At 42.3% G+C, this 25814-nt stretch overlaps 1 protein-coding gene across 1 annotated transcript in view; it reads left to right on the top strand.

Annotated features, from left to right (window-relative positions):
• Nucleotides 1–278: 278 nt before the first annotated feature.
• Nucleotides 279–25814, top strand: part of LOC126213424 (zinc finger protein 99-like) — a 126294-nt gene continuing 100758 nt past the window's right edge. Inside the window, exons 1-4 of the mRNA XM_049941164.1 lie at nucleotides 279–367; nucleotides 646–845; nucleotides 1999–2087; nucleotides 16856–16918. Coding sequence (XP_049797121.1) covers nucleotides 2016–2087; nucleotides 16856–16918 — 135 coding nt within the window. The 5' untranslated portion in view covers nucleotides 279–367; nucleotides 646–845; nucleotides 1999–2015. The remainder of the gene's footprint in view (nucleotides 368–645; nucleotides 846–1998; nucleotides 2088–16855; nucleotides 16919–25814) is intronic.

Genomic DNA, 25814 nt, shown 5'->3' on the forward strand with positions numbered 1-25814 from the left:
TGTGCCGAGCCCGAATCTCGTCCGACACAGAGCGGAATGAAACATCACTGTTTCGATACAATCAGTCCGTTCCAAGCACAGGTGGACTGAAACAGCCTTATTTTGAAACAACGATACAGTTTCTGTGTCTGGCTCGAGATCGAGACAAGGGCGGAATGAAACACCGCTGTTTCGAAACAGTGAACCATAGCCGTTCCGAAACACTGAAACAGTTCCACGTATCGATACACTGTATCGAAACATAGAAACAGTGGCCAAGTCTACTGCTCACTGCTAGTTCTGCGATGCGATACTGTCACCCTTCGTGTACTGTGTAGTCAGCAGCAACCTCATGGTGTTGTGAAAATTTGTGTGTGACATTCTCCAGGTAATTTATAAGCTTTTATTAACTCCAAATAAGAATAAGTGAAGAAATGTGTTTCGCAAGTAAATTAACATGGTACTTAATTTCTATCACAGTAACAGTTGAGTTTGATGAGTGTAATAGTTCGCGAATATCTTGTGATGACTCTGCTGTTTGAGGCTGCTGTCTTATGTTTTAATTTCTAATGGGTACATAAGGATGAGATTTTATTCTGTATTTAATTGTGATCACATCACCTATAGTGTGCTTGGTGACGGTGTGTGAATGTTGTAATTTTTCAGGTTATGTTCGTAACAACTAAATACCTGAGTTGTTAGTGCTTGTTTTTGGCCTGACCGTTAAAATCGCTACGTGTATCTTCGTAAAAGAAACGGCTGAGTGTGTGACGTGCTGTCAGGAGCAGTTTGTCTACGAAGTAATCTCCTCATATACTTCGTGGCTAACGAGAAAAGGCGGACAGTGAAATTCAAAGGTTGTCCATGTTAGTACGGTTATTTTGACTTACTTAGCGGTAATAATGATTGTGATGATAATTTTCTGTGATGTGATGTAGACATAAAGCGGCTCCAAATCTTAGGGCTAACGTAAGCATTTTTTAAAGTGCCCACAGTTACTACATCATTTCATGGTTTGAGTATGTTCGCATGAAAGGAAATGCTGCAATTCTGTTGCATTTTGTTAGTTTTCACTGTGCTTTGATTATTCGTGTCGTTAGTATTCGTGTAATCATATGTAAATTCCAGTTTGTTGTAGTGTGTGGGTTTTAATGGAGTTCTGTATAAGAGTACTGCAACATCATTTACGAACTGGCGAGATACAAGGTACAGATTAACTATAATCTGCCTAACGTAAAGCATTACATGTCATCAGAACTCAATAGATCATTCATCATATTTACAGTTAGTATGAAGTCATTTCAGTAAATCAGTTTTGTTAGAAAATGCTAACCAATGTTTAATCTTGATGGTAATCAAGAATGAGAACTTCCGCATTGTAATGTGCAGTCTACAGTGCAGGTATTGGTTTCCTTTAATAGCAGGTAGATTCTAAAATGATGACGCTTCCTGTAAATTGAGCATACATCCGTGAATGAATACAGATGAAGTAAGTTTCAAGGTAATGCCTACGTTGAAAATGCATATTCACTGATAAACAATCCGTATATCCGGATTGTCTTCATGTCCCCATCACACTGAAATTAACACAATGAACCAAGTATAGAATGAAATATTTGATGTTATTAAGTAATATCGCTGCACTCTATTGACTGCTGTGATTGTTTGTAATGCTGAAGTTAATGCATGCACACAAAATTACACATCTTCCATAATTGTCACGACAGGATGGTATCCATGAGCCAGTGTTACAAAGAAGCAGTAGCAAATTTAAATGCTCAGTTTCCATTGCGTGTTATTTTATGATTGTTCTCACTCTTCATGACCTGCAAAATGTGAATGAGTTTATATCAATGAACACACTTTTCCTCAGTCACTTTGAATCTGTTTCCTGTGTAATCACCCATTTACTGCATGCAATATATGAGTGAAAATACTGCCTTTGAGCTATACCTCATGGTAAAAACAGAAACTGAGTGGGCCAAAAACTTTTCTTATCTGATTGCTTTTTCTTTTCAGACTGTAGAACTGAAGCGATGGACCAGGAGCCAACTAAGTGGATAAAAAAAGAGGAAACTGAAGAAGTACAAACCGAGTTACACTTCATAGTAAGTGGCTTACTTGTATTTCTTAACAGGGTTTCATTAATTTCTGTGTGCAGTGTGATCCGTGAATACATACAATTGATGTCATACAGCTGGAAACATGAATAATTCGGTTTACTAAACTCATGAACTTACTGTCTTAAATATGACATTTTACACAGTGCACTGAAATAAGCCTTGTATTAAACCTCACATAGAATTGAGCAAGAGTTTCAATTTAATGTTTAGTAAACATGGAAAACTTTTTTAATGCACAACCCAATTATACTGATAAACTGGTTCCCATAAAGTTGGTATATTCTGCTCTGATACACTTCTTTTGAATGACAACCTTAATGTGCAACTTAAGAATAATTATGACTGTAGTGAATCTTAGCAGTGCCATTAAATTTATAAATGGTATGGCTGCAGTTAATGCATTATTGCAGTGTATCATGGTATGGAATGAGAATTGTAATTTATTTACTGATAATGTAAAATAAATTATTTATAAATAATTTTGAAGTGACTCGCTTGGTCACAAATCTGAGAAGTATATTTTGTTTACTTTGAATATTGAACCATATGTAAGTAGAACTCTCAGCAGGAAAATTAAATTTCAGACAAATATCACATGGAAGCATAAATTGTTACACAGCAGAATGAATTTGTATGTTGGCAGCAAAGTTTTGATGAAGCCATGGGGCTACACATCAAATATTGACAGGTTTGTTCAGAACCACTTTCTGCATTTGCTGCACATTGTTACGCATATGGTTTGTGAAACTGTCACAATGTTACAGTTACTGGTGTAAATAATCTTACATATACATGTCACTTGAAATCTGCTGTAGTGCAACTGGTTGTAGGGTATTCACCTATCAGCAGCAAACAAATTCACTTGGTGCCAGTAGTATTTTTATCCTGCAAATGAGAATTGAGTGCACTGACACAATCATGCAAACTACTTGTGAACTATCTGTGCTGAAAAAATCTGTTTCAACATCCATCTTGTGTGCAGTTGCAGAAGTACTGGGATAGCATTAATGCAGCATTTGCATTTGAATATATGTGAGTACTTCATTACAGATTATACAAACTATGTGAACAGCTTGCAATTCATTTGACAAGCATTATCACAACAGTAATCCTAAACAATCACTGTGAGGAAATGATAGGAAAATAAATATACTAAATTTTATTAAATACAGTAAAAGAGTGGTTAGACCCAACACAGTTCAGGCTTTGGCTTTGACCCCTGATGTAATGATGGTTTGGCATTCAGGATGATATGTATGCACAACACACATCATGTAAACGAAAAGCAGTTTGAAGATCCATTGACTTTGGACCTAAACTGGAGAACTACTCAAAGGCTACAAGGTTAAAATGTGGTTCTAGACCCACTCCCCCCTTGTAACATTGGTTGTAGTGGGAGTCTGATTCATAGTGCATCTCAAGGCTTAGCCTATGTTCAAAAGTGGCAGTGTGGCAGTGAGCTGACAAAGTCTAGAAATGTGAAAGCCAAGTAAAGGATATGGTAACAAATTGATCAGTAGCACAGCCTAATGTTAACCAAAACATCCAAATGGTGCCCATAATATAACTTTTTACCTACAAGAAGTCTTCTCATACACTGTGTGCTGTGTTAGTTGATGGACTGAACTTCCCTATGACCTTAACTTTGTATCAGTTGAAAGCCACCTTCTTTGCCAAATTAATTAAATGTTAATTTTTAATTGGTGTATATTTTGGGCATGAGCACATGCTGGAAAGTAATGACACAAAATTTCTATTCGGAAATTATTGAAGCATTTTAATTAAAACAAACTTAATATTTAACATATTTATTCTTCATGTTTGTATATTTATTTCAAACATAGTCACCGTGGCACTGAACACCTTTCTCCCAGTGAGACACCAGGTTGTTGGTGTCGTCGCTGTAGAATGCTTGACTTCGTTGGCAGACCCACAGCCTCACCTACGCTCATACTAGTTAATCACTATTAAAGTTGAGTCCCTGAAGGTGTTCTTTAAGTTTTGCAAACAGTTGAAAATTCATTGGCTCAAACCGGGTCAGTATTGAGGATGATCAATAAGAATGAATCAAAGGCATCAGACTGTACAGCGGTGCTCGTGTGAGGCACTGTGTCACAAAAGAAGTATTGTAAACTGGTTGCAAAGCACATCCACCCCTTCTGTTGTTGTTGTTGTGCTCTTCAGTGACAAGACTGGATTGATGCAGCTCTCCATGCTACTCTATCCTGTGCAAGCTTCTTCATCCCTGAGTAACTACTGCAACCCACATCCTCCTGAATCTGTTTAGTGTATTCATGTCTTGGTCTCCCTCTGATTTTCACCCTCCACCCTTCCCTCCAATACTAAATCGATGATCCATTGATGGCTCAGAACCTGTCCTACCAACCAGTCCCTTCTTCTATAGGGTGGCACACGAAATGTGTTACCATTTTGTTTTTGAATATAAACTTTATTGTCAATACAATCTGAAAGGAACATATACTACAATGAAGAGCTGTCCATGGAGATTTGTTCTAACTCAGTACATGCTCAATATGTCCACCATTTCGTTTCCTAACTTTCTCCAAAGAAAGGCTGAAGTTAGTGAGTACCCTATGGCACATGTCTTCCCTAATTTCACTGAAAGCCTAAAGAATAAGTCTTTTGAGCTCCATTAAATCACATGGACGTTTCAGGAAATTTTTTTCCCTTAGGTACCCCCAAAGAAAAGTCACATGGATTGAGGTCTGGACTATAGGGGGGCCAATTTTGTCCGTCATTGAAGCGACCTGGAAACCTGAGTGAAATGATCCGCATGTCGAAATGCTCGTGTAAAAACTCCAACACAGTGTTTGCAGTATGTGGCCTTGCTCCATCTTGCATGAATCACTGTGTGTTGAAGGGCAAGGCAGTAGCAAGAAGCTGTGGAATGAATCTATTGCGAAGCATGCTCAAATAACGTTCGCTGTTCAGTTTCTTCAAAGAAAAAGGGTCCAGTAAGTCCGTGACTGGAAATTGCTGCCCACGCTGTAATCCTCGGAGCATAATGTCGTTCATGAAGCACTTTCGGGTTTTCAGTGGCCCAAAAGTGTACATTTTGTTTGTTAACCACACCACACCATCTAAATGAAAATGCCCCTCATCTGAAAACCAAATGTTGTTGAGAGTTTCTTCCCTATCCTCCACCCACTGAGCAAACAGTAGTCTCTGCTGCTTGTGTTCTTCAGTGAGCTTCTGTGCGCAGGTCATCTTGTATGGGTACATGTGGAGGCCACTTTTAAGAATGCATTGAATGGAGCGACTGGATATTCCCAGTTGCACTGCTGCCTTTCTACACAATTTCCCGGGACTTCTCTGTACAGAAACTCATACTGCTTAAATATTCTCCGGCGAACAAACAGGCTTAGGCCAAGGTCGCTTCGGATCCAATACTGTTCCTTCCTGTACAAATTTATCTTACAACCTGTGAATGGTCTTCTTGCAAGGGACCCATCGTGTGTTAAACTGTTGTCAAAAACACCTGAGTCACAACAAGGCTTTTTGTTTCATGGAAAAGTAACACAATTGCCGATTGTTGCTGTGTCGTCAGTCTTCCATTGTCAGCCATTGCTGGTTACTAGTCTCCTAGTGGCAGTATCATGAATTACATGTCATTTCGTAACTCATTTGTTTTTCCAAGCTCTGCTGGTACTGCTGTAGAGATCCCAGTGGAGTATCTAATGTGCGGCGTAAATTGTAAAAGAAACAACTGGTAACACATTTTGTTCCCCACCCTATAGTTAAGTTGTGCCACAAATTCCTCTTCTCCCCAATTCTATTCAGTATCTCCTCATTAGTCTAATAATCTACCCATCTAATCTTCAGCATTCTTCTGTAGCACCACATTTCGAAAGCTTCTGTTCTCTTCTCGTCTAAACTATTTATTGTCCATGTTTCACTTCCATACATGGATACACTCAATGCAAATACTTTCAGAAAAGACTTCCTGACACTTAAATGTATACTCAATGTGAACAAATTTCTCTTCTTCAGAAATGCTGTCCTTGGCATTGCCAGACTACATTTTATATTCTCTCTACTTCAATCTTTGTCAGTTATTTGTCTCCCCAAATAGCAAAACTTATCCACTACCTTAATTGTCTTATTATAATGTAATTCTGTCATCACCCAATTTAATTCTACTACATTCCATTATCCTTGTTTTGCTTTTGTTGATGTTCGTCTTATATCCCTCTTTGAATGCGCTGTCCATTCTGTTCAACTGATCTTCCAGGCCCTTTACTGTCTCAGACAGAATTACAATGTCATTAGCTAACCTCAAAGTTTTTATTTCTCCTCCCTGGATTTTAATTCCTACTCAAAATTTTTCATTTGTTCCCTTTATTGCTTGCTCAATATGCAGACTGAGCGACACCAGGGATAGGCTAAAACCCTGTCTCACTCCCTTCCCAACCACTGCTTCCCTTTCGCTCTTCCCCTTTTATAACTGCCATCTGGTTTCTGTACAAATTGTAAATAGCCTTTCACTCCCTGCATTTGACGACTGCCACCTTCAGAATTGAAAGAGAGTATGGCAGTCAACATTGTCGAAAGCTTTCTTTAAGTTTACAAATGTAGGTTTGCCTTTCCTTCACCTATCATCTAAGATAAATCATAGGGGCGGTATTGCCTCACGTGTTCCAACGTTTCTATGGAATCAAAACTAATCTTCCCTGAGGTCGGCACCAACCAGTTTTTCCATTCGACTGTAAAGAATTCATGTTAGTATTCTACAGCCATGACATACTAAACTGATAGATCGGTAATTTTCACGCCTGTCAACATTTGCTTTCTTTGGGATTGCAATTATTATATTCTTCTTGAAGTCTGGGGGTATTTTGCCTGTCTCATACATTTTTCTGACCAGATGGCAGAGTTTTTTCAAGGCTGGCTGTCCCAAGGCTATCAGTAGTTTTAATGGATGTTGTCTCCTCCCAGGGCCTTGTTTCAACTTATGTCTTTCAGCACTGTCAAATTCTTCATGCAGTATCGTATCTCCCATTTCATCCTCATCTACGTTCTCTTCCATTTTCAAAATATTGCCCGCAAGTGCATTGCCCTTGTATAGACCCTCTATAGGTCTCTTCAGTATTCCAGCAGGCAGTGTCTGTCTTACCCCTAGTCATATATGCCTCTACATCCTTAAATTTGTCCTGTTACCATCCCTGCTGAGCCATTTTGCACTTCCTGTCGATCCCATTTTTGAGACGTTTTTATTCCTTTTAGCCTGCTTCATTTACTGCATTTTTATATTTTCACCATTCATCTATTAAATTCAGTATCTCCTCTGTTACCCAAGGATTTCTACTAGCCTCGTATTTTTACCTACTTGATCCTCTGCTACTTTCACTAGTAATCTCTCAAAGCTACCCTTCCTCTTCTGCTGTATCTCTTACCCATGTCCTTGTCAATGGTTCCCTAGTGTTTTCTGAAACACTCTTCAATCTCTGATCCTTTCACTTTATCCAGATCCCATCTCTTACAATTCCTACCTTTTTGCAGTTCTTTCAGGTCTGGATACATATCTGCCTATTACACATTACAGCCTTCTCCAAATGTCGGCAGTATCTTTCAGTCAGCAGACAAGATTGGCCTGTATGCTTTTGTGCTGCATGTGTCCCTTCATGCTTCCACTTCACTATCTCATCAGAAACAGTGGACGTAGGAATGTTCAGGAGTGTGGAAAGCTCGCATACAGACATAAGACACCCTAACACCTGACCACATTCAAAGTCAATGAGCTCCGCGGAGCACCCCATTTTGCTCTCTCACGATGTATAATGACTACTGAGGTCTCTGATATGGAGTAGGTGGCAGCACAATGCACCAAATATGAAAAAGTAAGTTTTTGGGTGTGGCCCGATGCTTTTGAGCACATAGTGTATGATGAAGTTGTGCTCTGTGCAAACTTCTACCAGACGGCTTCCTCTTTCATTCCTTACCCACATTCCATATTCACCTCCTACTTTTCCTACTCTCCCTTTTCCTACTATTGAATTCCAATCCCCTATGTCTATTAAATTTTTGTCTCCCTTCGTTATATGAATAATTTCTTTTATCTCATCATACATTTCTTTAATCTCTTCATCATCTGGGGACCAGGTTGGCATATGAACTTGTGCTACTGTGGTAAGTGTGGGCTTTGTGTCTATCTTGGCTAGATTACTGCATTCACTATGCTGTTCATAGTATCTTACCTGCACTCCTGTTTTTTATTAATTTTTAAACCCAGTCCTCCATTGCCCCTATATGATTTTGTATTTATAATCCTGTATTAATCTGACCAGAAGTCTTATTCCTCATGCCATCAAACTTAACCGATTCCCACCATATTTGTCTTTACCCTATCCATTTCCCTTTTTAAATTTTCTAACCTGCCTGCCTGATTAAAGGATCTGACATTCCATGTTCCAATTTGTAGAACATAAGTTTTCTGTCTCCTGATAACGATGTCACCCTGGAGATCTGAATGGGGGACTATTTGACTTCCGGAATATTTTACCCAAGAGGACACCATCATCATTTAATGAACAGTAAAGTTGCGTCCCCTCGTGAAAAATTACGGCTATTGTTTCCCCTTGCTTTCATCCGTTTACAGTACCAGCACAGCAAGGCTGTTTTGGTTAATGTTACAAGACCAGATCAGTCATTCATCCTGACTGTCGCCCCTGCAACTACTGAAAAGACTGCTGCCCCTCTTAAGGGACCACATGTTTGTCTGGCCCCACAACAGATACCCCTCCATTGGGGTTGCACCTACGGAACGACTATCTGTATTGCTGAGGCACGCAAGCCTCGCTACCAGTGCCACAGTCCATGGTTCATGTTAGGTCCACTCCTTCATGACGATCATGTTTCCCACTGGCAGTGGCATTTTTCATGAAAACAATGCACCATTTCACAAGGCCATGAGTGTGTGATAGTGGTTTCAGGAACACAGTGGTGAGTTCCAGTTGATGTGTTGGCCACCCAACTCGCCAGCCCTGAACCTGGCCGAACAGATCTGGGATGTGATTTAACATAACATCAGAGATCATCCCCCCTTCCAGAATTAATGGGAATGAGGTGACCTGATTGTATAAATATTGTTCCAACTTCCTCCTGTGATCTATGAAGGCCTCATTGCTTCCGTGCCACTATGTCTCCCTACTGTTGCCTGTGCCAGAGGTGTACATACCAGCTTTTAGATGAGTGATGATAATCTTGGGCTGATCAGCCTATGGCAGTTACCATTATTGAAAGAAGATTATTTTATTGTAATGATTGTGATGGTATAATGATACTGCCACATAAAGTTCAGCTAAACAGTACATGCTGCCCACGAGCCCTGCATGACTCACCCTCCAGTCCAGCTTCAAGACACCGACTGCCCATGAGATCCAGTGCTGTTCCTCTACACCCATTGTTGCTCCACAATGCCCACTGGTGTCACGAGCTGTGAGCTGTGAGAAGTGACATCTGCCAGGCACATGGGGCACGAATTCGAAGAGGGAGCCCACCGTGGTTCAGCCTCCTCCACCAAACCAAAATCCCCTTCCCCACTATTAAGGAGCCCTTTACATATGCCTCTCCTTGATATGAATAATGTGCGTGTGTGAGGCTTTACTCATCTATAAATTCAGAACCAGGAGGTTTGCCAAGCTCACCACCCTGACAATCTAACAGCGTCCCAACAACTGAGAAGCTAGCTTGCTATCGAACCCTAACTCCCCCTTTTCAGCAATATTAGGGTTTCGGACTAACACTGTGTCCCCAGCCTTTCCAATGAACCATTTAGCCCCTGACTGTAACAGATGGATAACCTGTGACAGGCAATTTTGGTATTATGTCTAGCCTGGCTCCAGTTGTGCTGTGTTACTGCTAGGGTGACTTGTTCTTGAAGCAAATCATTGATTGACTACAGGTTGACATGAGGAAAATTGACTGGATGTGCTAACATAAGGGATACTGGAGCAGCCTCCAGGGACTTGGGTTGTGCAGTGTTAAAGATAAAATTGAGCCATGTTGTCTGAGCCTTGTTGTGAAAGATAAGCACAGCCTTCAACTTGCAGTTCACCTGGTCAGCAAAGTATGCTGGTAAAAGGATTTGTGGTCACATCTTTAATTCCATTGTCAAAGCAGAACCTCACAAATAGCTGGGAAACAGAAGCTATCAAGCATCCTCGGTGGCCTGGAAACAGAAAAAATTCATAACAAATGCTGGCCAGCTGCCAGGATGGTCATTTCTCTGCTCGGAATGTGTAAAAAAAAATGAGAAAAGTCATCCATGATCATAACTAGTAGGTGCCTAATACACACACACACACACACACACACACACACACACACTTGATGAAGTGGACCTATATAATCCATACAAAGTTAATCCATCAGGCATTCCTAACGGGTAGACTCTAAAAGCCACTTGAGGGAATTCAAGTTGGGCTCAGCTCCCTTACCGCTCTCACACTCCTCCACCAACCTCTGGACAGCCTTATTCAGGGAGGACCAGGTGACATGTTGAGTGATCTTGACCCCACCAACCTCCAGGCTTGCTTATACAGGGAGGACCAGGTGATGTGTCGTCTGATCTTGACAACAGTTTTATAAATGCCTAAGACGGTATTAGGGAAATAATGAGCCAAAACCTAACTAAAAGCTTGATTGTCAGTCTCTAAACAAAATTCCTGGTGTTCAAAATAAAATCTGAATTTCTTAAGGGCAAACATAACCGCCAAAGCTTCCCATTCATACATAGAATATTTCACCCCCACAGGTGAAAGTTCCCAAGGTGCATTGCTATAGGGCATCAACATGCAACACCTCCCCTACCATTCCGTTCCTGCAGGAGGACAGCTACCACTTTCTACTCCAGCAGAATTAGGTGTCTGTCTGCAAGAAGAACACGACCTCAAAATTTGGTATGTCTAATACTAGTGGGTTACTAAGCACCACCTTAATGGCTTCAGAAGATTCTGGATGACTTTCATCCCATATGAAATTTCTTAAATCGTTAAGGCACCCCACTAATTTAATAAAATTCGGCACAGACTTTCGAAAAAAATTTGTCATGCCTATGAACCGTGCCACAGCTTTCTTATTTCTAGGAGCTGGAAATTTTCGCAAATCACTAGTATGCTCCTGGTCAATTTCAATCCAATCAGTGAAACTAAGATGTCCCAAGGATGAAACCTATGTGCCAGTGTCATTTTAGATGGCTTCACAGTAAGTCCCACCTCCCTCTGGTAAACCAGAACTGCCTCAAGATGTTGCAGGTTTTCAGACAGACTAGAACTGTAAACAACCATGCCATCTAGGTAATTAGAGACACACTTGAATGTGAAATCACCAAAAACACAATCTAGAAGGCAAGACATAATGGTAACTCCCATTGAAAAACCAAAGGGCACCCTGTTAAAATTGTGGAGGTTTCAATCTGTACAGCAGGCAGTAATATACTTGGAATCCTCTGTTAACATGATCTGACAATATGCAAGATTAAGATCCAGGACAGCAAAATACTGAGCCTGACTGAACCAAGTAAAAGAATTATGCAGATTGGGAAGTGGCACAGATTCCAAAACTACATTCTCATTAACTGCACAATAACCCACAACAGGATGAAACACCCCACTGCTGCCCATAGATACTGAGAATATGGTAGAAGCATAGGCTGAAGTTGATGTCCTGATGACCGCATTGAACAACACGTTATTAATCAAAGTACATATACATGTACACATACATATCATCCTTGATGGAGAAAACCTCTCTGGAATGTCATATGTAAGGCAAATCTTGTACTGGATTTTATCGGTGATGTCCAATCTGTTAGTTAACATCTGTGGTAACCGATCAAAAACTTCCAGTACCAGCATCACCTCTACTGGATGAAGGTGACTGAGCTGAAATGGCAAACATTGCGGTAACACACTATGAATTCCTGTGGCAACCTGACAGGAGCACAATGTGAATGTTTCTGCTGGGTTAAATTTAAAATAAACAACCCTGTCCTGACAAACTAGCACAAACCCACTACCACTTACAAAAACACACTGCAAAATTAAGTTCACTGAAAGATTTTTAGTTACTATCCACTTCACAGGCCAAGAAAATTTTCCAGTACTCAGTTTTGCCAACCAGAGGCAACATGTGCCCAGTGAGAGCTCAACATTGGGAGGACGGATGCAAACAAGGCAATTCACAGGTATGGCAGAACTTCAAATGCCACAGATAATCTAAACGAGAAACTGAACTACCAGAGTTGAGGAGGGCGCACATTCGTTCCTGGTTAAGTTGTACCCAAAAATAAGGCAGGGGTTCCCGTACCTCGGACTTGGCACAGATCCAGCCCCTAGGCAGTAGAACACTACCGTGCCTCTTCCATTCTGTGTGATGTCGGCTGTTTGATTCTCCTTCCATGTAACCAGACATCGCCATACAAAATGCCCCTCTTTGTTACACTGGAAACACATCCTACACTTTTTCCTTATGGGTGGTCCCCTTTTAAATTGCTTGGAATCTCAACCCCCATCCTGATAATGACACTTAAACCCCCATCACTGCTGGCCTGCGAAACTCAGACTTCAATAGCGGACACCAAAGCCTCTAATTCAGTAAAATATGTGCATTTATTAGCGAAGGTAATCCATGAACAGTCCTGTGGCCGCATTTTCTGCAATATATTATTGAGTATTTGTATCTCTGTGACTTGAAATTCCAGGTATGGAATGGTCATATGCATTCATCTATGAACCTAGGAAAAGGTTCATGAGGAAACTGCAATAGCCAAAAATGTTTATGCCTGAGTAGCCTCTTAATATGAGGTGAGAATTTCAGGCCAATAATTGATTTTTACAACTCCCTTGATGTTGCACTTTCATGTAAAATTCGATTGAAAACATGGCTTAACACAGGGGGTACAGCGTCTGAAAAACAACATTGTCAGTGGTGGCCAAAGTGTCAGCATGGAACATAAATTTGACTATGATCCATATGATGGATTTTACCTGTCTTTAAATTCTACATTGTAAGTTCCATTATAGCTTGCAGCAGTAACATTATTTGGTATGGTAATTTCCCAAATGAATTCTCCTGAGGTCTTTAAAGGTGTCCGTAGCATTCCTACTACTTCCAGCAGTTATATGTCGGTGGGAGAATCTTGTTCACCACCTATTGCTCCTAATTTGTCTAAATAAAGGCAGCTGTCCCTGTAACTGCAGAGCTAATGTAATATGCTCAGAATAGAGATTACATTGTGCAAAACCGCACAAGTGATTATCCCAATGGCTCAATTGTGCCTGAATTATATGTATTTGCTTATGATGGGGCTGACTACTTTGTAAACACACTACATTCTGACACAAGATTGTCATGGCCAGAGCTCAGGCAGCTAGTGCAACATGTACCTCCATGGTGCAGTTGGTACTAATCACCAAGGGGTCGTCCACAAGTTGGGCACACCGCCCTTACATGGAAGCTGACAAACTTTTAATTCGTAGATAAACTGTTGATTTTTCAATGAGGACAAACTGGGACAGTTGTGGGACCCCATGTTCCGCAGTGGATACCTGCAAACACACACCTCGTGGTGAATGACAGTATGACACCTTCCCCCTTTACTTCCAGGAAAATAACCATACTCTGTTACCAACCAAACATCCAGCAGGAAAAGGGGATATTAAGTGAAGGACTGGATGGATTGGGGTTCACATGAGTCTCCATTATTTATTAAAATATTTTTATTTAAGAAAAATAACTAGTCAGATACATTAGCAGGATTACAAGCAACACTCCGAACTTTCAAATTTAAGACATTACACACCTTAGTTTAGTGACAATTTAAATAAGGCAATAGTTAACGACTAAAGCTGTGTCTGACACCAGTTCTTAGATTTTAGATTCAAAATTTCCATCTTCAGAAACTGCAAATGAGCAAATGCTTCAACAAATGAACAAATAATTATCTGGAAACAGATGGCTCTTTAATACAACACAGAAGCATAAATCATCTCAAAGGTTAAAACTGAATAGCTATACTGGAAGACAGAGCAATTTATAGCTGCCTCGGGACCCTTAGAAAAAGGAAATTCTTAAAATACACCTCAAAGTGCATCTAGATAATTTAATAAAGTAAACAGGTGCACTGATTTCTAGAGCTACCTTCAGGCAGACAGACAGACAGAGCAAGTCTCTCTAAATCTTGCACCAGTGAGCAGTTAAGTAATTAACAAGAGAATGAGCATGCACAGATCGATATAACTGGCTTCAGACACAGTGAAAATTCTAAGGCATACTGTAGAAAATCACTAAGTGATTCAGTATGTGAATGTGCATGCATAGCAGCTCAAGAACACCCTTTAAAAAGGAAAACCAGTAATTAGTAGTCAGAACCTACTTGTAGCAGTAAATAAATAACAGGTGAGAAAAGGTCACTCCATGACAACTTTAAAATAACAAACAGTTGAACAATTAAATCTGGTAATCAGTAACTCGCCCTGAGGTGGAATAAATTTCTTTCACTCTCCACCTCACAAATCGCCTGTGAACGAACACGAAAAACATTCAGAGCTCAGTAACACTTGATGGTTTTAGACATTTTGCTTGTTCCAGTCTGTGAGCATCAAATGTGCCTGTTAATTACCAACAGCCTATATTTTCACAAGTCTGGATGACATCTGAATGTGACGTGTGATTCACATAGAGATGATCAGCATGTGACCATTCTAACAGTGCTCGACAGTATGTACAACAAAGGCACTCGACCCAACAAACCCCCAGAACTCAAAATGTACAAAATTTTAGTACAAATTTCGAATAGTGATTTACGTAACTTGAGTGAAGGCAGCCTATCGGTAGCTGGCAGTGGTGAATTCCCTGAGGCTGATATACAGAGGCAATGTTAACAGCCACAGCATGATAAGCATGCCCTGAGTCCAAGTCCAAAACAATCAAAGTGTGCCACAACAGTAGAAAACTGGAGCAGACTAAGGAGCATCTAAATTCCACTGTCATTCTCACTTAATACAACTGCACGGCCATGATAGTTGGGTAGATCAATGGACTCGTCAAATGATTCTCATCAAAAACTCTGTCTAAGGCTAAACATGGTCACACTTAAAACAGTATTCAGGATTACCAAATCATCGAATCCACTGCTGAACATTGGGAATTGAATACCAATAACAAGCTTGTCTAGTTGCTAGACACTGCCCTAACCCCTTCCAAGGCAATGCCACAAGGTATTAAGTCATGCAACACAACTGAAATCGGGCAGTTTTTCAGATGAGAAAGCTTGTTGCATAATGTGACTTCCACAGAGAAGAACAAATAGCAAATACAGATAGCCAAGACCACACCAATGTACTGTCTTTCATTAACACCTGTGCCTGCAATTAATAACTTAACAGAACTTTTGAAGGGCTACTAGTCACGCCATTCTGTCAATTGTGGCTGAATGGCAAATACTGTCGATGTACCCTGCGTGGCTCTTATCATGCCCCATGGTGCCCCGAGCTCCAAGCCAAAGAAGTGACATCACCAGGTGCAGGATGGGAATTCAAAGAGGTAGCCCGCCATGCCTCAGATAGTAATAATAATAAAATCATAATGATCATTATTTGTACTAGTATATTAGTATTATTGTAGGCAGTTAATTAAGACAAAGGTCAATTAATAACATGTTGCTGTATTCTTTCTATCTTCTGCCCAGCATCTCTCTTCAAGGCATCTTCTTTGCGTACACCATTTTGCTTCATTATTTTGTCGATATACTCTTTCTGAAAGTTAAGTGGTCTACTTTGTTTCTATCAGTAAAATGATTTCCAATAAAAAATTATTCTTTGGCTGCTAATTATCTAACATCCTCAACAGATCCCAATATCAGTTTAATGATTTTCGTCCTATGCTATCACAGTTTCATTTGTTCTCATTCCAGCACTTCCTTTGACATTATGGGTTTTTCAGACTTGATATGCTGGTGCTGTTCCATAAATAATCTTTCCAGAACTTTGTCTTCTTTTGAGATCAGCAAGTAAAACCCATAGTTCAGATCCATAGAATAGGACTGATGTAGCCTGTAGCCTACTCTCTCTTTTTGTTCTGTTAGAAACGTGCTTGTCCCACCAAAAGGAATTCATGAAGTTAGAATAGTATTAAGTAGTGTGCCAACGTAGGGTGTGTGCGTTTAATAATTTTATCATAAATAAGCATTCAGTGCAACAAGGTTTTGATGTAACTGTTCTAGACATTTTATTATTCTGATCATAAAAGTAGTATGAGTGATGTGGCACTTGACAGTCCAGTTTCTTCTCCCCCACACAGTTGGTGTAAACTGTATTGTAATTTGATATGAACAACATCGATTTTATGAACAACATTGAAGTCCTTGTTTCAGGTAGTAGCTGTGCTATTTTACTTAATTACACTACCATTATATGCATATGTAGATAATGAAGCTAGAAAATATGATTGAAAACAATAGCATAGGGAGAAGGCTGAAATGAAAGATCATAATGAATTTCCAAAGGCGTTGTCATTAATCAGTCTTACAATTTTTTGCTGCCTCCCAGTGAACTATACCATAGTGAACTCATCACTGAGAATTTTGAACTCAAAAGATAACACTTAACAATAACTACTATTTAGTTATAAAGTAGTGTGATGGTTTGGGTTTATCTGTGTGATACATTTTATATAATATGGGAGGACTGTGACTGCTTAAAAGTACTTATTACAGTTTGTTATTTTTGCCACAGGCGCAAGATTATCCATGCAGCATGAATGTAAAAGAAGAGTTGGAGGAGGGTGTGAATAAAGAGGTAATTTTAGAATTTATATGACTACATGGAAGTAATCTTGTTGAGCTGTGGTGAAAATAATGAGATGGTAATCAATTGTGTGTGTATTCACTTTAGCAGTCCTGTTTTTGCTTTAGGGTGAAGATAACAAGGGTGACAGTATTACAGTATGCTCCAGGTTGGAAACGAGGAAACCGGTAAAATAGAATATTTTGTTACACTTTACCCATATGGATTTAAACATTATCTTTGAGCAGGTGAAGTAGTTTAGCTTGTGAGTTTGTAGAATTGCTTCTTTACATTATAAGTACAAATAAAAATTAAATGAGATAGCATTGATGAAGTTATATGAAAATCGGTACCAAGTCCCAAGACTCAAGCTATGATTTCCTGTTTTAATGAGTAGTTCCCTTAATGGTTCCGTGTATGTGAACTCCAGCATTGGATGTTTTTATTCGCCACGTGATACTGCTGTGACAGTTACAGAATTATTCAAGAAAAATCTACACAAAGTAGTGCAGAAAAAGTAGGTGATCCTAACCTACTGAGTAGAGACTAAGATGTCTGTGCATACATTGCAAGTGATATGGACAGGCAGTCTTGTAAAGTACTTTTGAACAGTTTTCTGAAAGCTGTTGTAAGCTGCTAGTTTAATTGCCCACACAAAATTGAAATAGTTGGAATCCTGCAACTATAAAAAGGCTTGTCCTTACAGATGGTATTAGTACAGAGAGGGGCTAGTGATCATGATGCCAGCACAGCAACAGTGGTAAATGAAACTTCCTGGCAGATTAAAAATTGTGTGCCGGACTGAGACTTGAACTCGGGACCTTTGCCTTTCAGGGGCAAGTACTCTACCATCTGAGCTACCCAAGCACGACTCACGCCCTGTCCTCACAGCTTTACTTCTGCAAGGTTCGCAGGAGAGCTTCTGTAAAGCTTGGAAGGTAGGAGACGAAGTACTGGCAGAAGTAAAGCTGTGAGGACGGGGCGTGAGTGGTGCTTGGGTAGTTCAGATGATAGAGCACTTGCCCGCGAAAAGCAAAGGTCCTGAGTTCGAGTCTCGGTCCGGCACACAGTTTTAATCTGCCAGGAAGTTTTATATCAGCGCACACTCTGCTGCAGAGTGAAAATCTCATTCTGGATTTTAAATGAAGTTAATGAATCCTGTAAGAGGGCTAGGTGAATAGATTTGCTAGAAAGAGTTAAGTAGTTGTTAGCATCCCTTTTAAACAATGAGAATGTCATTTACTTCCAATATGATTTACATAGAGGAAGATGGACAAACGCTAAATGGACTGTAAATCACACGCTGAATATGTATGTGGAGAGTAACTGGATTACAGACAGGAAAGACCCACTTTGGTTTAATGTCAGAATTCGGAAAACACCGAAGAAGCAGACTGTTGTACACTCAGTTCAAAAAAGTATGCACACTGGTGACAGCCAAGTGCTAATGGAAATTCTTCTGTCTGTAAAAAGATCTATGCGTGAAGCATACAACTACCACCATCATATGTGAGCAACAGATTTTACAGAGAACATGAGACATTTCTGGTCAAAGACTTCTATCCAGGCAGTCATTGACCAGTCTGGTGTGGCTTTGGAGGAAAGCAGAAGGTGGTCACTAACCCCTCTCTGTATTTAGTTATCAAGTTTGTGCAGGAGGATCATACCAACATATTGTTGTTTCACTGTCACACAGACTCCTGTATTAGGAACATAGTAATAGGATCCCTGGAGTAGAGAAGCAACTGGAAGAGTTGAAAACATAATAGTTGCCATGTCCAAACAGAATCACAAATCATTTGTCCAGAGAGTACTCTACAGCATTTGTCTCATACTTAGCTTGCATTTATTACAAATCTCTCGCCCAGTGCAAAGAGTCAGGCAGCTGGGAAAAAGTTCAGGTGGCTTCTGTATATAAAAATGGCAAAAGAATGTACCTGCAAAATTACAGAACAATATCATAATGATTATTTGCTCCAGAGTTCCTGAACATATCCTCAGTTCAAATATAATTAATTTCTTTAAGGCAGAAAAGTTTTTATCCACAGATCAGCATTGATTTTGTGCAATACTCATCTTAGTCATCTATCAAATTACATACTGTGAACCATGGATGATTGGCAACAGGCTAGATTCCACATTCCTATATTTCCAGAAAGCATTTGAACAGTGCACCACTGCATACTGTAAATAGAGGTATGAGCATATGGAATAGGTTCCCCGATATATGAATGGTGCAAAGACTTCTCAAGTAACAGAGGCCAGTACTTTGATCTCAACAGCAACTGTTTTTTCAGAGACAAGAGTATCATCAATAGTGCCACAGAGAATGGTGCCATATCTATATATGAAATGATCTGATGAGCAGCATTCTGTGCCTGTTTGCTAATGGCATTGTGTGTGGGGAAGGATCATCACTAAGTGACTACGAGGATACAAAATGACTTGGACAAACTTTGTATGTGGTGTGATGAATGGCAGATGCAGAAATATTCAAGTAACTGCCGATGAGTAGGAAAAACAATCCCATAATGTTGTATACAACATCAGTACTCTACAGATTGACAGTCTGGTCAATAAAATGTTTAGGTATAACATTGCAGTGGCCGGTCGGAATGGCCGAGCGGTTCTAGGTGCTACAGTCTGGAGCCGTGCGACTGCTAGAGTTGCAGGTTCGAATCCTGCATTGGGCATGGATGTGTGTGATGTCCTTGGGTTAGTTAGGTTTAAGTAGTTCTAAGTTCTAGGGGACTGATGACCTCAGAAGTTAAGTTCCATAGTGCTCAGAGCCATTTCAACCATAACACTGCGAAGTGATATAAAGTGGAACAAACACAGAAGGATGGTAGTAGGATGGGGAATAATCAACTTTTTTTGTATTTGGAAAACTGTGGTTCATTTGTAAGGGACACTACGTACAGAACACCATAGAAGTGCCTAGTAGTAGTAATTGTTGTTGCTGTGGCAATAGATGCCATCCACGATGCACCGTTTGGTGGCTTGCACAGTTTTAATGCAAACGTACATGCACAGCAGCCAGAAAGAAGATAATCAAGGTGCAGATTCCATGTGAAATGCATTCTCAAGCTTAATAAGTTTGGAAAGCCCGTTTGTAAGGCTAATAAGTTGTTAACTGGCGTATGTGACAGAGCCAAGGATCAGTCATCTGCTTGTGTCATGAAGAGAACACATGACAGAAAGATAAACATAAATATAAACTAGAGGCAAAGCTGTCATCAGCCTGGGGGTTTTAAACACCGGAGTTCTCTACAACACACAGTCCTACTGACTACCATGTGCTGTTACCCTCTTTCCACATCTGAACTGACTTACCCAACTAGTTACAAAGTACCTGCTGTTCAATGATCAAGGACCTTTGGATTTGCAGTGTCACAATTACCCATTGAGCCACCAAGTACTACAAAAAGGCAGAAGCACTTTGCAGTAAAGTCCAGAGCTATAATCCTTATAATTCCATATGGAATGCACTCCAAAAGTAGATGATGAACACACCAGAGGTCACATGACCATAAAGTGTAGTTAGCAGTTTCAGTTACACAAAAAACGGTGCTGAACTGACACCTTTCTGCCATCTGAATTGTTCATTTGTGGAACAGTGGTTTGCACATGTATAGAAACAGGCAAAGGTCATTCCAGTTTGTAAGAAAAGTCACAGGAAATACGTGCAAAACTACAGACATACCTGGTTGGTGCAAAAATCTTCTTGAATGTATTTGTGATGCTGTATGATGGCTCTTGAAAAAAAAAAATCAATTCATCTGCAAGAATGGAAATGGATCCCATAATTACTGGTCATGTGAAACTGTTTAGTCTGCTTCTCCACAGTGCTGCCACAATGTAGTCAGCCAAACCAAAGGACTTGAATCAATTCTGGGAATGCTGATACAAACTGTGTGTGCTGCATGCACTCATGTGTGACACAGGGGCTCTTCGCCATTTGTGCTACCTCTCAATATAAGCTGAAGGTGGCCTCAGAACCCAAACGATGGGTATCATTGGCACCAACATCAGCCATAACTTGTAGACAGCCACACCCTGTGTGTTTCGTAGCCACATGCAGGATATTTTCCACATCTCAGATGAGGCTCCATGGCAGACATATTCAGTACACATAGGATTCATTTCCAGTCCTGGATGCCATTTCCGTAAGGAGCTCCGTAATGCGTTTGACGTTGGAGGTCCTGATTAACTAGAAAACTTCTCTCCACTTGGGCCTGTCTGGACCCTGATGAATGAACACCTGCCAGTCCACTCACAGGGTCAGTGGGTGAGGCAGCCTCCACATCACTCTCTGCCTCAAACAGCGCTAACTGTTACGACCCATCCCTCACCATTTGGTGAGGACAACTCAGCCACATTGGGTACACCACAAGGTGTCTTAACAGAGCCAGTGGGAAAAATAGGTGGCACCTTAGGCATCCTATGTGATGAGCCAGATTCTCGGCCCCCACTACTACAATAGGCAGCAGCGTGAATGCTGCTGAATATGGCAAAACGCATCTTCAGCTGTTGGTGAACTGAGGCCAGCTCCTCCATCTGCACACAGTGTGCACACATTATATCCATTCCAGTACTACTATTCAAGAATTGACAGTAAAACACACAGAGGAAGCTATATATGTAGCTGGCTATTGTTCTGATGTTTCACCAGTGGAGGCTAATGCATTATTGCACTGTGTAACTTTTCATTCAAAATAATTAAAATCTGTGCAACAGACCACGAATACACTTTAAAGTTACTAAAATATGGGATTGCACCTCTTTACTACAAAAGCATGGAAGGAATGTAATCATAAAATGAGAGGGAGAGCGAGAGGGAGAGCGAGAGCTACATATGAAGGGCTTATTTCAATAGTGGTACAAGTCCATTACCTCCACTTTTCTGCCTATAATGCTTCTGAAATCAATGATCCAAACAAAGAGAAAGAAAGGTTCATGTCTAGCAAAAAGCCATATGCTTGAATACATTTGTGGTATCTCAACTGCAGATTTTTCAGCCTCATTTAACTTTAGGACTTTGTATCTCAAGATGAACGAAAATGGACTTGTACCACTATTGAAATAAGCCCTTCATATGTAACCTGATTCTGAAACAACCCTGATTAAATCAGGGTATTGTTAGCAGTCAAATAATGTACGGGCTTCACCTTTGTTTCAACCCCCCTGCGGGTCCGGGGTAAGAATAGGCCCGAGGTATTCCTGCCTGTCGTAAGAGGCGACTAAAAGGAGTCCCTCCCCCTCAAGGGGGTAGTTAGCGCCTGCGTCCGGAGACGGACGTTTCCACGACCTCTATTTGCGGTCATTTTGCTTTTTCACTTCTCGTTTCTTCCTTCCTTTGGTTGGTTCCTTTCTTTGCTCTTCTCCACCTCACTGTCTTCCTTACTCTTTCCCCTGCATACTCTCCTTGCCTTCTCATTGCCTTCTTCTCATTGCCTTCTTCTCCTTGCCTTCTCATTGCCTTCTTCTCCTTGCCTTCTCTGGTCTCCGCCTCGGCGTTTGAGACACTGTCCTCTCTCTCTCTCTCTCTCTCTCTCTCTCTCTCTCTCTCTCTCTCTCTCTCTCTCTCTCTCTCCCTCCCCCCCTCTCTCCCTCCCCCCTCTCTCCCTCCCCCCCTCTCTCCCCCCCCTCTCTCTCTCCTTTTTCCTCTTCTTCCTTCCTCCCTGTGCACGCCTGAAGGCCAACCAACGTGTTCGCACGCGTAGCCGGTGACGGGGTAACGCGTAATTCCCCGCCCCGGGTAGACATGTAAGGCACGGGCGTACCCCCTGGTAAAGGTCAGGCCCGGGGAGGGGTGATTGCCTGAGCTGATACCTTCTGACCATGCCGATTGGTCCCTCCGTCTGTTTCTCGGGAGGTGTGACCTGAGGTGTAAACATTCACCTAAGGCGGGAGTGCCCTCTGAGAGGGTCCCCACAAGGAAGGAGCGCGCCATCGGAGACGCTGGCAATCTTGGGGGATTCCTCCACAATGGATTTCACTCCATCTCTCTCGACTTCTGCCCAAAAACGGAAACGTGACCAGCTACCAGTGACAAAAGTACTACCGCCTGCCCCACAGTTCCTCGTCGTTTCTCGATCTGAGGACGGAAAGGAGTTTTCCTCTGTCAACCCTTTCGTTATCCAGAAGGGCGTCGATGCCATAGCCGGATCTGTCAAATCTTGTACCAGGTTGCGTAACGGTACCTTATTACTCGAAACTGAGAGCGCCTTTCAGGCACAAAAACTGCTTCGGGCCACACTCCTGTACACATTCCCTGTCCGGGTGGAGGCTCACCAAACTTTGAATTCGTATCGTGGTGTGGTCTATACTAGATCACTCGACGGATTGACTGACGAGAAGATTCTTTCCTCGCTGAGCAGGGCGTGACGGCTGTCCATAGGGTCATGACAAAGGTCAACAATGACCTTGTACCGACCCGGACACTTTTCTTGACCTTCGATAGTGTTCAGCTGCCATCGCGCATCAAAGCGGGCTACGAGGTTATTTCTGTTCGCCCCTATGTCCCGACACCTACGCGCTGCTACCAGTGTCAGCGTTTCAATCACACTCGACAGTCTTGTTCCAATGCGGCTAAATGTGTCACTTGTGGCAGGGATGCCCATGAGGGTGACTGTCCACCTCCGTCTCCTCGTTGTGTGAACTGTCAGGGTGACCATGCCGCATCCTCCCGCGACTGTCCTGTCTATAAGGAAGAACGCTGTATCCAAGAAATTCGGGTCAAAGAGAAAGTTTCCACCTCGGCTGCTCGCAAGCTATTGGCTAGTAGGAAGCCCACGCTGCTCCCAGCGGGGAAATACAGTACTGTCCTCGCCTCGCCTCTCCTCTCCTCAGACTACCAGGGAGGTGGCAACCCAGACATGCGATCTGACCTTCAGCACCACGGTCGTCCGTTCGGCCAGTGCTAAGATCGCGCGGTCGACGTCTCCTCTTCCTCCCATCACCCCACAGACACCAGCCCCTTCATCAGCTTCTGCTAAGACGAAGACCCAGAAGTCAGATGCATGGGCCTTCAAGAAGGAACCGTCCCGTGCAGACTTCCTACGTACCTCGACCTCCCAGCCTTCGACCGGTACTTCCACCAAACTACCTTCCAAGAAGGCTAATAGGAAGCACAGTTCTCCTTCTCCACCACGGCGCATTTCTTCTCCTGCGCCACCCAGCGGTTGCCGCCCCAGGCCCCGTCATCCGTTTCGCCCGGCCGCACCGCTGGTAGCCGAACATCTGGCTGTTCACTGGCAGAGGAAGCTCCCCCTCCCGGCCCTCTTCCCAAGATGGCCGATGAACCTATAGACCCAATGGACGCTGACTGTCCGCCTACTGATAGCGGCGGCAGTGCTCGCTCAAAGCCAGGCCCTCAGCGGCCTTCGAGGTGACCCCTTCCTTTTTTTTCCTTACGATGGCACTTATTCACTGGAATATTCGCAGCATTCGCTCCAACCGAGAGGACTTGAAGTTGCTGCTCCGCTTGCACCGTCCGCTCGTCGTGGCCCTCCAGGAAATGAAGCTACGCCCATGCGATCAAATTGCCTTGGCACACTACACCTCTGTGCGTTTTGACCTACCCCTTGTGGTAGGTATCCCAGCTCATGGAGGGGTTATGTTGCTGGTCCGGGATGATATTTACTACGATCCCATCACGTTGCACACCGGCCTGCAGGCAGTTGCCATCCGCATTACTCTCCCCACTTTTACATTATCCATTTGTACCATTTACACTCCATCGTCGTCTGCTGTTACCAGGGCAGACATGATGCAACTTATTGCTCAGCTACCTGCACCATTTTTGTTAACTGGAGACTTCAATGCCCACCATCCCCTTTGGGGCTCTCCAGCATCCTGCCCGAGGGGCTCCCTGTTAGCAGACCTTTTCAACCAGCTCAATCTTGTCTGCCTCAATACTGGCGCCCCTACTTTTCTTTCGGACACATCTCACACCTATTCCCATTTAGATCTCTCTATATGTACTCCCCAACTTGCACGCCGGTTCGAGTGGTATGCACTTTCTGATACATATTCGAGCGACCACTTCCCGTGTGTTATCCATCTCCTGCAGCATACCCCCTCTCCGTGCTCATCTAGTTGGAACATCTCCAAAGCAGACTGGGGGCTCTTCTCTTCCGGGGCGACCTTTCAGGATCAAACATTCACAAGCTGCGACAGTCAGGTCGCACACCTCACGGAAGTCATTCTCACTGCTGCTTAATATTCCATCCCTCACCCTACTTCTTCTCCACGTCGCGTACCGGTCCCCTGGTGGACCGCAGCATGTAGAGACGCTTTACGTGCTCGTCGACGTGCTTTACGCACCTTTAAACGCCACCCTACAGTGGCGAATTGTATCAATTATAAACGATTACGTGCACAGTGTCGTCGTATTATTAAAGAAAGCAAGAAAGCCAGCTGGGCTGCTTTCACAAGCACCTTCAACAGTTTTACTCCTTCTTCCGTTGTCTGGGGTAGCCTGCGCCGGCTATCTGGCACTAAGGTCCACTCACCAGTTTCTGGCTTGACGGTCGCGAATGACGTCCTTGTGGCCCCTGAGGCTGTCTCCAATGCCTTCGGCCGCTTTTTCGCAGAGGTTTCGAGCTCCGCTCATTACCACCCTGCCTTCCTCCCCCGCAAACAGGCAGAGGAGGCTAGGCCACCTAACTTCTGCTCCTCGAATCGTGAAAGTTATAATGCCCCTTTCACCATGCGGGAACTCGAAAACGCACTTGGCCAATCACGGTCCTCCGCTCCAGGGCCTGATTCTATTCATACTCAGATGCTGAAGAACCTTTCTCCTGCGGGTAAAGGTTTTCTTCTTCGTACTTACAATCGCATCTGGATTGAGGGACATGTTCCTGCATGCTGGCGCGAGTCTATTGTTGTCCCGATTCCTAAGCTG

Source organism: Schistocerca nitens, chromosome 11, assembly GCF_023898315.1.
Source record: "Schistocerca nitens isolate TAMUIC-IGC-003100 chromosome 11, iqSchNite1.1, whole genome shotgun sequence".
NCBI classification, from domain to species: Eukaryota; Metazoa; Arthropoda; class Insecta; order Orthoptera; family Acrididae; genus Schistocerca; species Schistocerca nitens.